At 38.8% G+C, this 13,666-nt stretch overlaps 1 protein-coding gene across 1 annotated transcript in view; it reads right to left on the bottom strand.

The window, feature by feature from the left end:
* Positions 1–4,531: 4,531 nt before the first annotated feature.
* The window catches only part of LOC136873838 (CWF19-like protein 1), a 131,308-nt gene continuing 122,173 nt past the window's right edge, over positions 4,532–13,666 (bottom strand). The window contains exon 12 of the mRNA XM_067147107.2: positions 4,532–4,747. Coding sequence (XP_067003208.2) covers positions 4,597–4,747 — 151 coding nt within the window. The 3' untranslated portion in view covers positions 4,532–4,596. The remainder of the gene's footprint in view (positions 4,748–13,666) is intronic.

Here is a 13,666-nt window from a genome sequence, read left to right as displayed (position 1 = left end):
GAAATAAAATACAGCCCATGACCATCAGGGATAATGAATATTTATATTAGTAAAGTAATTTTTAGAATCAGTCCAGTAGTTCCTGAGATAGCCATTACATACAAACTTTACCTCTTTATATATTAGTATAGATTATTGGTACTAGTTTCGACTTTGCCACATTAGGTCATCTTCAGCCATTATCAAATTTGGAAATACATGCATATATATAAGGATGTTGGCATAGTCCCACACCACCATTCACAACAGTTTTAATGTGTTATTTTAATTCCAATTTTAAATGTGTAGTCTGACATTTCATCACTGTTTTAGATTAAGACTTTAAATAAGATATACCAATTCGTAATATTTTATTGGTGGTTATATGGACACATGATTATCCGTCTACTACTGTAACATCCAGGCTTGACCTCAATCAAAAAATGATTTGGGGTCATGTTAAAAAATATGTAACACAAACAACCTCGATAATGCAAGAACATTGCTGATTGAAAGAATCATGTCAATTGGATCAGAAGAATGGTTGACTCTATGTAGGCATGCAATAAACATTCAGAAGAAGTACACTGAGAGTGATCACTGATCACCTAACAGATGATGTATCAACCATACAAACTAGGGTGCCCAAATTTTGAGAAGCAAAAAATAGCAGGGCATCAGGCACTATACATATTTTCTAACAAGAGTCTTATATAGCATTCAGTATTATGAAATTTAAAATCACCAACAATCATATGCACATAAAAAACAATTTACAGCTCAGTGAAATAAAATCGTCAAACATAGGACTGTAATTTTGTTTTATCATCTTGTAATTTCCATTTTGATTTGTTTCTTTTCACAGATACTTCTCTTTTTATGTGCAAATCTTGCAACAATTTACTACGTATTTACCAAAACTGTGTCATAAAATTCACTACATGTGCAAGTAAAATTATACCTTTTTGTGAGTAGTAAATGTTTTTAGCTGAAACTTTTCAGCAGTCCACAAATTGTTCATTATAAAGAACATTTTCAGTTGGCACATTTGTGGCAGGAAGGCACAAATTGAAATCTACAATTCAGGAAGGAAATACAGTACACTGTTCTTCATAGTATTTACCGATTTTCAACCATCTTAAACTGCGTTTACACTAGCGAAACTCCCTTGCTTCGAGTGAAATTTCACACTATGCAAAACAGAGCGCAATTCGGAGCGAAAAATAGCGTGAGTGGGACGAGCCGCCTTCGACAAGCCTGAAAGCTTCAGTTCTGGTTTTGCAGCCAACATGGAAACTTGTTTTGTTCCTCCAGCCGCTACAATATTTCATCATATAGTAGATTAGTGCCATAAAATTGTCATAAAGTTAAAATAAATTTCAGTTTTTGTCAGAAATTGAAGTGTTGCGTTTTTTGTGCCGGTCAGTGTAAGTTCTTCACAATGATCCAAGAATGCTTCAAAACAGGTACCGGTAGGTTCAAAAAAGTAATGAAATGACACAATTTTGCATTATAAACCAATAGTAATTCCTTACCTGATCCCGTGACCCTGCTCTCATTTACTTTCGATCTTTCGCTTCGATATGATCCCAGTAGTGCTTTCATCTTCCCTTTCACTGTAGAAATAGGAAAGTTTAGTTGAGAACTAATTTCCTCCCATGCATCTTCTCTTTTATTGCGATTGAAATAGTTTTAGTTTTTCGGATTCCACATATCTCAATTTTTGTAAAGCTCGATGAGCTGCAGGCACTGTTCTTGATTCATCCCTCGTGAAACTATGGGGACCACATGTACACTGAGCGAAACCGTTTGATGCGCAGACAAAAACCGACTGAGCTCTGGCTGGCAGCGAGGGCACTCACTCTGCAGTTACTCAGGGGTGAGAGAGCGTCTACACTAGGCTCAATTTCCTTGCAAAATTATTTCGCGAGGAAATTGCGCTTAGTGTAAACGCAAGGTCTAATTTGGTAACCTGGTACAAACAGTGTTCCATTATTTTATTTTACCCACATTAGTAAATGCTTGGACATTCGAAAACTCATCATCATCAAAGAGTTCTCAGTCACATATTTGTTTCTGGGAATACTCGGAATAAAAAGTTAAGGAACTTGGTACGTTATCCCACTCTATTGCAGGTTGAAGCCTTACTGAATTGAAGATACCATGTCTAGTAAAAGGAGAAGTCCACTGTCCCATATACTGTACTTGAGACAAGTTAAGTAGAGTGAGATACCATACTACTACTTCAAACTTTGAATAGAACTATGTTTTATAAAAGTTCTGTTATAGAAATTTTGTATGATTTACAGTCAATATGGAATAATTTAACCACTTGACATACTTTGACGGATCTCTCCATCCTGGCTCTCGACTGCACTCCGGTACAAAGACGGATCTCTCCGTCCGCGCGTAGTGTTTATTTCCAGACCCGCTCCAAGCCAGTTTCCTTTGTGAAAGGATTTGATATTAGTAAGGTAACCTCTTGACAGATGGAATCACTGTTTTATTGCATTGATGTATTCGATAAACACGTCTGTGCAGTTATTTCACGGAAAGAATAACCAGTATCTTAGCAACCTCATCGTAAGCGAAATCATGACTGCCTCCATGTTGAGTGACGAAGCGATTATATGGGAATTTTTAGAAGAGAATGACATTGATATAGAAATAAGCGACGAAGAATTTAGTGGATGTGGAAAGTAGTAAAAGTAGTTCGTGAAATAGAAACTTTAGCGCTGGTAGGGGTGAACAAAGTGCTGTTTTGCCGTCAAATATGTCACTGAATTTTAGGCTTACAATTGATGCTGCACCAGCAGCTTCTAATCATGTTTTAGAAGATAGCGGAATGGAACTGGGAGCACGTAAGTAATACTCCAGAGTATCATTCATGCATCGCAAGTGGTGAAATAGTGTTTTCCAAAGGCACCTAGAACAATGCCCAAATGAACTACAAGTTGTGAACGAATTTCTAACAGCAGACTTTTTGGGAACAATAACCAGTGAGGTAAATGCTTATGCAAGTAAATGTCTTGTATCGGCTGCCGAGTATATAAATAGGGTAATGTCATTTGGAAAGGAACACTGGTTTCCTTTATCTGTGGATGAAATGAAGGCCGGATTACCTTGAAGTGGTAATGTATGATGGAAAAAAGACGTTCAGACCCAATCTTGTTGTTGACTACAACTGTGGAAAGGGTGGTATTGATTCCCATTACCAGAGACTCGCATCATTCCCCTTGATGAGGAAGTATGTAAAAGGATACAAAAAATATACTTCTACATGCTAGACATGACACTTCTGAATTCCAACATCAATCATTCGCTCCTCAACCCTGAAAAAGAAACGAGTAGGCTTTACCACCTTCCGGATCAATTTGGCCGAACAGCTGTTGGCAAGTGTGACCTTGCCTGACTATCTAAAATAAGGCACCCAAGCCCTGGGGATACACCACTGAGACTTCAAGAGAGAAACTGGGGACACTTTCCAACCAAAATACCCCCAACAACGAAGGTTATCCCATCACGGAGATGCAAAGTCTGTGTGACACGGGGTCTGAGAAAGGAATCTTCATTTGAATGCCGCCGGTGCAAGGTGGCGATGCACGAATATGACTGTTTTATGACCTACCATATTCATAAAGACTTCACAAAGTACATCTGACAGAAGTTTGGATATTTTCTCTCATTACGTTGCTGTAAAGCATGTTTTTTCAGTGTCGGTGATAATATCATGTAAAGTAATGAAAATAAATGGTACACCAAGGCATAAATAAGTTCAGTTAAATGGTATGTAAATGGGTTAAACATTATATTTCTTAACTGCATACTGCATGAGTTATCGCTGGACTGAACCGATTGCCGTAAAACTTGAAATACATAGATTATTAAAAATAGTTTTGCCACCTGCCACCTTCGAGTACTTTTATAATTGCCTGATCAGAAATAGCAGTACTCCTGTCCATCTCTTATCTTTAATCATAATGAAGGGGAAAGCCTATTTTCTTTACATTGTTGACAACAATGGAAGGTATTATGACCAAAAATGTACAACATATTTTCTTTTAAACTATTTAAACTATATTAAATATGAATTTGATTTGGAAAGCAGGGCATTTTGCAGCCAGCAGGACATACCTTAAATTTTTTTAAAGTCATAATCATTAACAGGATAGCAACAGAAAGACACCAACATCGCGGATTATAGTGAAGACAAGATGTGTGACTTTCAGCCTCTTTCTGAAGATATGGTTTACAGCTATTTTTTGTTTAAGTACATAATTCTTAATCTGTTTCAGTGTTTCTGCTTCTCCATTGATACTGTGTTAAAATGCATTACATATGCTATGAGGACAGATCTCACTCAAATCTTTCTCACGAACTGGTCTGCCAATTGAAGTAGGGCAGGGCAGAGTAACAGAGCCCAACAGAACGCTATAGAAGGCCTGCGCAGGTTTCTGAGGCAAACTCTTTTTGCACTACTTCTAACTGCAGTGACAATTGGGAAAATATTTGGTTATGACTGTGGTAAATTTAAAATAATGTTAACAGAGAGGAATATAAAAACCATATTTATTAACAAAATACATTCAAAATTAATTACATTCTTCATAAAATAAATTAAGACAATGTAAATTTGAATACTTCATCATAAGCAGAGCGGGATCGGAACTTCTTCACCATCTCTGCTTCTTCATCTTTGGACACTTTACAATCCCTCCAGTCAGCTCTGTCTGCCATATTCAACACAGATTCACTGGCCAGAACATCCCTAAATGACAGTTACAAAATTGTTGCACAATCTGGAGACACAGTGTTTAAAATTGAAATAGGATACCAATTAGGGTCCTAATATGATCAAACAAAACTTTTATTACAAGGCCAGTATACTCAATATTCAGTTATAATAAAAATACTTCTTCAGTTTATATTCTAAGTGGAACACAATGGGAGTTTGTCATACAGTCAGTTCACAGAGTTACTGCTTAGGAGACTTTTAAACTGGATAATTTTACCCTTAACGAGGAAATCATCAAACTCAGAATAGTCAATAACTGGAATTGGTAACTGGTTCAATAAAGTATTTAATATTAAGATTTCAATTTTCTGTACAAAACTGATTACTGGACGATTGTTCCAATAAGACAAATATGCAGTGATCTCTCCAATGGGCCAACTGGTCTGTCTCTATTTGATTATACAGTACTTTGAAATAATATTACTATTAATGCCTTAAAATTTGAGAAATAAAAAACTTTCCACTCCCAAACTATGCATTAAATTATACTCAACTTCACTGTTACATGATATGTATTTGTACAGACATATATGTTCCTCTGCAAGATCAGCAAGGAAGAGGTGTAGAATGGTGTAAAGTTGTAGAGGAAGGAATGTACCTGTGCAGGTGGAAATGGAGAGTGCTCTTACACAACACCTGGGAAATTGGAGATTGTGAACGATGACATGTTCCTAACGTAACTGCCTTGGCTTTCATGGCCAGCATCCAATTCTATACATATAATTTTTGGGCTTTTAGGCACTTGTCTCTCGACATTTCGCTGAGCGTCCGACATTCTCATGGATCTTCTTTCTCCGAATCTCAGTCAGCTGTTGACCTTTGGAGAGAGCAGATCCTTATGAATGCTGATTCCAGTCGTTTGTGAAATGTCTGGAGACTACATTCCTTATGGATCACTGCCTACAAGCCTGGAAAGCTTGTATTTAGAACATATATTCCTTGTTTATACATGTTAGCAAACTCCCCTACAGAGCGAAGGGTTCTGGTTCACATACTGAAAGCCAAAATGGCAACTTTGTAGTATAATGATCAGGGATCAAAGCAAGCAAATCACAATGTATGATAACTGTTAGACATAACTGGATCAAAGTGTACATACAATTTAGAATGACCATATTGGTGGAAGGAATAGAAACTTCAAATGTTCAAAGTTGACAGTTGCAGTGAATCTAAAGAAAAAGCTCAGAATCTATCCTTCACATTCAGCATGAATATTAACATAATAAACAGTGCTCAAACATTGGTAGTTTGTGTGGATGATCAGTAGACATCAAATTTGTTTGCGCTAAAAATATCTAAAATATGCACGCATTTGTGCTTTCAAAAACTTTTAAATATGCTTTAAAATTTTGAAAATATGCACTGAAACATGCTATTGTGCACTAAACATACAATTTATAGATCAACTCACAATGAATTATCTTCCTTATATGTCTTCCTAGAGGCTGCAACTTGATTTGCAGTAGCCTATAGGATGATGATGATTTTTTCTAAATGTTAAGTAATTTCATCAGTCAATATCAGTTTGTATGCAGAAAAGAACCTCTCATCATCCAGAGACACGATTGGGCAGTATTTGTAAGCACTAACAAGCTCTGGAGGAATTTCCTGTGGAAGTTGTACACTATCACTTTGAAGATATTAGTTAACAGAGCATAAAATATTGAAATCAGGATTTCTTCGTAATATACTGCAAAGTTTTGTACTCAATATTTCTTCATATTTTAGAAATGCACACTTAACCCATCCACTTACGTTATAAACATCAGTCCTGGATCTTTAAATTACCATTTAAATGATGGTGTTTACAAGGTCCATGCAAGACTGCGCTTAAATGATAATATCACTGCAACTACTGGCTAAACATTGTGAAACTTTCATAGAAATACTCAAAAATCATTTCATTTGAATGGGCTACATTACAGTAAAAGAAACTATGCACTATAAACTCACCTAGTAATTCTTACGGTGCGTCGGAACATTTACGTTCGTAATATTTACATCTGCTTCTTGACTCGTATTACTACCACAAACTTTACCGAGCACAGATAACATATCCACATCACTAGATTCAGAGGTAGAACTTTACAATATATTATAATCTCCTTCACAATCACTATTCAGTAAAATATCCATGACTTCTCGCTCGGTAATAGCCTCACGCGTGCTCATCTTTACTCACTGAAAACCCGTGACATTAGCTCAATGCTGTCTTCAATTTATGTGGTTAATTCCCTAAACACGACTCAAATACAGCGGAAGAGACTTCCTTCAGATATAAAGAATGATTGTAATGCCATCTGTTGAGTTTTTAACCTACTACTTTCACTTTACCATCGATAAAGCAGGACGCTGCATTACCCCGTTGATTTGACGGTTAGGTAAGCCGGGCACAGGCTCGCGCATCCCGTTGATTCTGTTAATAAACTTAACCATGATAGGTTAATATTGTGTTTGGTCCGTATTGACTGGTCTGAATGTATAATATAACTTTAATAGTTTATTTAAATCCGCCTTGATCAATACACTCATTAAATGAAAGAAACATTATTAATTAAACCATACATGTTTCGGGAAATCTCAACCATTCCCTTCATCGGTGGGTTAAGTTCACTTCTCACTTTCTAAAGGACTGAAATAAAATCATGAATGGACAAACCACACTTTTCTAGTTCTTCTATTGCATGGGATGGATTTCTGAAATGTGCTTTTATTATACTCAAGTACCTTTGTAACACTTCATTTTTGAAAATATTCTTTGAACGTCAAATTGATAAAGTACTGTATTACTGAACGCAAAGAACTTTAAATTCATTGCAATTATCAGCATAAAAGAGAGCAGCATTTATCCATGTACCCCATCAGGTAAGAATTGGTTCCAGGAGGTAAAGGATGTTCCATGTGTTTTTTCCTATACGCATTTACTCGAACAAGGTTTCTTACAAACACGTTCTTAGTAAGGTTTGTATTTATTGTGGTAAGAACTACATCTAATTCAGAGTCTTAGGTTTTGACTTTATTTAAAGTTAACCTCAGCCTACAAAAACAACAGAAAAACATGCTTAAGTTTAATATCTAATCTTACAAACTAAAGTACTTTAAAATATCAAAAACATTGATATTTCAACGTACCTTGGTCCCTGAAATGGATTTATTTGTGGTAAAAACTACATCTGAAGATCACTATAACAAGAAAATACCACAACATCTCTGCTACAACAATTAAATATTATACATTCTTGCAAGCAGAAATTAAGGTATTTACACTGACTGAGCAAATGTCATGGGATAGCGGAACACTGATGCGCAGGTGTGTTGTTTGCGCACCACACGCCCCCTGTGCCAGCGGCAGTTGTATAGGAGACCTTGTGAGCAGTGGCTGAGCATGTGACAGATGTAACATGGAACGTCGTCGTGAGCTGACACCGTTCGAACGGGGTATGGTCGTCGGTGCCTGACGGATGGGAAGTGCGATTTCGGAAGTGGTGTGGGAATTTGGCTTCACACGATCAACCGTGTTCAGGGTGTATCGTGAATGGTTGAATGCGGGTGTCACCGTCCACAACAGACGAACGACCGGCCATCCAGCCACCCTCAATAACCGTGACCGGCAACATTTGAGACGGATTGTCAATAGTGACAGATGGGCAACCGTGCAACAAATCACAGCTCAATTCAACACAGGCTGTGCTAGACATGTCTCCCAGTGGACAATCCGTAGGAACATGGGTTCTATGGGGTATGGGAGCCGGCGCCGCACATGGATGCCACTGTTAACCCAACGCCATCGGGCACAATGACACGCATTTGTCGTCAGTCACCAGGGATGGACACTGGAACAATGGCGTAATGTGATATGGTCAGACGAATTACGATTTTAACTGCACCATGCCAATGGGAGGCACCGTGTATGGCGCAGACCACATGAAACTATGGATCCCACCTGACTCGAAGGTGTGGTCCAGGGTGCTGGTGTGTCTGTTATGGTCTGGGGTGCATTTTCCTGGTATGTAATGGGCCCTCTAGTTGTTCTGGAAGAGACTTTGAATGGTACATGGTATGTTGAGCTGCTCGGAGACCATCTCCACCCATTTTTGACCTTCCAGCGCCCAGACGGTTCTGCGGTGTTTCAAGATGATAACGCGCCACCACATCGCTCCCACGTTGCCCGGGAATGGTTCCAGGAACATGCAGCGGAGGTCATACAACTGCCATGGCCACCCAGGAGCCCCAATATGAACCCTATTGAGCATATCTGGGATGTCCTGGAACGCAGGCTCCGTGAAATGGATCCTGCACTCACGAACAGACCAGCATTGGCGGCCGCTCTGCAAACGAATTGGTGTCAGCTGCGTCTAGAGGACTACCAGGGACTTGTCAACAAACTTCCACGGCGTCTCACTGCAGTTCGCAGGCCCAGAGGAGGCCCCACACGCTATTAGATGACTATCCCATGACATTTGCTAAGTCAGTGTACTTCAGGAAACTGTTTCCTTATGACTTCTGCTACCCTTTCAAGCACATGCAAAATACAAATACAGTAACATGAAAGAAAATTGTGGCCGAAGAAAAACAGAAAGCTTGGTCAGATTTCACAGATAAACTAGAGCAAGACAGCAAAGCTAATTCTAAACTACTTTACCGAACAATACGAAATATAAGAAGAGACAATTAATACATAACAGCAATAGAGGAACCAGATGGATCACTTTACTGTCTCATGGTTTGAGACAGAAATAAGAAAGATCATGAAATCCTATTTTGATAACTTATACAACAGTACTGGGAAAGACTAATGATGTAACCACGCAGGTCAGTTTAAGCTGCAATGATGAGCCTGACCAAGAGAGCCCGCCAACATGGAAGGAAGTAGAGACGGCCCTTAATAGTATGCCCAAAGAAAGATCAACAGGATTTGATGAAGTCAGTGCAGATATGATCAAAGCAACTGGTGCAATAGGAATACAGTGGCTTCATAGAGTAATTAATGCAATATGGAAGGATAGGAAAGTCCCAGATGATTGGAAAAAGGGAATAATAATACCTCTCTTCAAAAAAGGAAGCCGGAAGAAATGTAGCAATTATAGAGGGATCACTTTATTGTCTCATGGTTTGAAAATATTTGAGAAAATACTTGAAAAAAGGCTAAGGAAAATAATAGAACCACAACTACAGGAAGAACAATATGGATTCAGAGAACACCGATCAACTACCGATCTCATATTTGCACTTAGAATACTGTTAGAAAAGCACTGGGAGAAGGGCAAAGACTTAACACTAGTGTTTTTGGATCTCGAAAAAGCATTTGATAGTGTTCCAAGGAAGACTACATGGGAATGCTTAAGAAAGAAAAATGTACCCAAAGGGCTTGTCCAGAAAGTAAAAATGCTTTACGAAGACTGCTGCAGTTGCGTACAGATAGGAAACGGTAATTCTGATTGGTTCCAAACCACTAAAGGAGTGCAACAAGGCAGTACCCTTTCACCCTTACTTTTTATCACTGTCATGGATGAAGTCATGAAAGAAATTAAGCAGAAGAACAATATGGACATCAATGCATTTGCATTTGCAGATGATGTCGTAATTTGGGGAAATACAGAAAAGGAAGTCCAAGAAAGGCTGAACACCTGGAATGAACATTTGAAAGCACTCAGATTAACAATAAATAAATCAAAAACTGTTACAGTACTATGTCTGTCAACAGGCAGAAGAAGAAAGGAAAAATAATGCTGGAAGGTACACAGCTGGAAACAGTAGACCAATATAAATATCTCGGGTGCATCATTTCAAATGATAACAGAATAGAGCATGAGATTAACAACCGCATTCAAAAATCAGCTCAGTTTTACCATCAAGTTCGGAACCTCCTCTGGAATGAACAAGTTCCCTTAAGATCAAAGCAGATTCTATTCCAATCATACTTCACCCTCATAATAACATATGGCCTAGAAACCTGCACAACAACCCAACAAGTGGATAGCAAACTACAAGCTGCAGAAATGAAGTTCCTACGAACTATGGTACAGAAGACAAAAAGGGACAGGGTAAGAAATGGAAGAATATATATTTTTTTTTTTTGCTAGGGGCTTTACGTCGCACCGACACAGATAGGTCTTATGGCGACGATGGGATAGAAAAGGGCTAGGAGTTGGAAGGAAGCGGCCGTGGCCTTAATTAAGGTACAGCCCCAGCATTTGCCTGGTGTGAAAATGGGAAACCACGGAAAACCATTTTCAGGGCTGCCAATAGTGGGATTCGAACCTACTATCTCCCGGATGCAAAATGGAAGAATAAGGGAGGAAGCTGGTGTGTACCCATCCCTGAATGAAAAAGTGACAAGGGCCCGTTTGAAATGGTTTGGCCATGTCAAATGAATAGACGATAGAAGGACAGCAAAACAATGGCTACAGACAGTCGTGGCTGGAAAACGACTGGTAGGAAGACCTAGGAAGAGATGGCTGGACCAAGTGAAAGAGGACATAGGAATAAGAGGAGTCAGGTGGGTTGACGTCTTGAGAGAAGAGTGGTACATGGACAGACAGAAGTAGAAAGTGCTCGTTAACCACACCCGGGCAACTGGAGTGGAAAACTGATGATGATGATGATGATGATGATGATTACAGTATTATGATTTAAAACTTTTATTATATGGACAATAAATGCCAAAATTCATAAAACATGAATCAATACCATAAATATTCAATTATACTTTTATACTTTAAAAAGTTTCATACATGCACAAAACAGGCCAAAACCATTAAATATGCACCATAAAATTTAACATAGGGAAAATGGTTCACCTGAAACATATCTGAACTTTATTTCCATATCATATGTAAAACGTTTGCATACAGATCTGATGTCTAATGGTGATTGTGTCAGGAAATAAGGATGCAGCTAGCCCTTTAAGTTGCCTCTTAAGACAAGCATGGAAAACTATGGAGATAATCCGCAGCTCACAGGCTAAACTGTGGGATATGTCCTACTTGGGAGATATTGAATAGTTTACAAACATAAGAGATGCCAACCGTACAATTCTCTGTGCATTGCCAAACATTTTTTAATGCTGAAGGAAGTATTTCCAAACAATAGGCAATGAAGATTTCCCACGCCCACCGATAATAAGTGTCATTCTTGTCTTTGATCCTGCTCCAGTGATCAGTCCCACTAATGTTGAGCAACCTATTCAGAAGATGAGGAGCAGTAGAGCTGCCAGGTATGATATCCCAGTCAAAGCATGGAAGCAGCTTGGTAGTCAAGGCATCAAATGTGTTAACTGAACTCTTCAACAATATCATCATTGATAATGTAGCCCCTCAAGAGTGGCCTACTACTATCACAATACCAGTATGGAAAGGCAAGAGGGATTTCACCGTGTGTACCAACAACTGTCCAATCCAGTAGCTGTGTCACACAATGAAGATCTTCCGACATGTGATTAAGGCTCGACTGACAGATCGTATGACACAGATGTTGATTCCCATAGGGAACCTGAAATATTTGTCCCCAATGAGTAAATTTATAATGCCAATATAAATGGTCCGTTATTGGACATTATAAATTTTCCAGCTAACTCATTCCTGGTTGCCAGCGTTTTGTCCCAGTGTGCTCAGTCAGGCTCATCAGTTGATAAATAGCATACCCACCAAGACGCATGGCTAGTGCATACTGTGGAGGCCACTGCGTAGGCTATTTGGAGCCACCGGCAGTGACTTTGTCTTTTCTTGTTTCTCATAGACAAAGTCTCTCATAGTGCATTGGCAACGTGATACAGTACGGTAACAATGTACCTGTTACCTGCAATATCTGTTGGATAGAATTGGATAGTAGTAGAGTATCTAACAGAATTCCAAAAATGTTCAGGTAAGAATCTAGCAGGAGCAGTATATATATATATATATATATATATATATATATATATATATATATCTGTCTAGGAAACGGATGGAAATTCTGAAGTGGGACTTCAACTGGTGCCTTAACATTAGATAACCGCTCCTTTCTGCCATTCTCTTTTCTATCTGTCCCCCCTCCCCTCATCTCATACAGCGTCTACTTGCCAATGATGGCCAGTGTCATTCTATCCTCTGACAAAGGCTACAGCCAAACATTTCGAACCCATGATTTTCTTTTATGTATACTCTATCCACATGGTCTTACATGTCACTGCTCTGTAACAGAATTCCAGTCTCCCCTACCAGGCTGAATGGCTCAGACGGTTGAGGCGCTGGCCTTTTGACCCTAACATCTGTGTATATGTGAAGTTTTCATGGCTACAAAGAGCATGCAAATGGAAAAATATATCGGCACTAACATTTATGAACCCAAGTAGTACAATATTTATTTAGCCAACAAATAGTATAAGCTGCAAACAAAGCCCATATGTAAGAACGGGGATCTCCAGGACTTGTCAACCATTGCTGGACGCAGTAATAAGATCTCCGCGGCCCGTCCCCATGTGTTAAGGTGATCTTGTACATCTGTTTCAAATTCTTATTGTTAAATTTTCACTTATCTTTAATTTTATGACAGTTTAATTTTCTGTATACACTTGTGCAATGATTAAAAGTTATCTCAATAAGACTCTTGAACTGTCAGAGAGTTTTACCACTGTCCGGCTCCATGGCTAAATGGTTAGCATGCTGGCCTTTGGTCACAGGGGTCCCGGGTTGATTCCCGACAGGGTCGGGAATTTTAACCATAATTGGTTCATTTCTCTGGCATGGGGGCTGGGTATGTGTGTCGTCTTCATCATAATTTCATCTTCATCATGACGCGCAGGTGGCCTATGGGCGTGAAATCAAAAGATCTGCATCTGGCGAGCTGAACTTGTCTTCGGACACTGCCGGCACTAAAAGCCATTCGCCATTTCATTTTAGCACTATAACTTCT

This window comes from Anabrus simplex, chromosome 5 (assembly GCF_040414725.1).
Source record: "Anabrus simplex isolate iqAnaSimp1 chromosome 5, ASM4041472v1, whole genome shotgun sequence".
Lineage (NCBI taxonomy): Eukaryota > Metazoa > Arthropoda > Insecta > Orthoptera > Tettigoniidae > Anabrus > Anabrus simplex.
The sequence above is the reverse complement of the archived record's forward strand: the minus strand, read 5'-3'. Positions and strand labels throughout refer to the sequence as shown.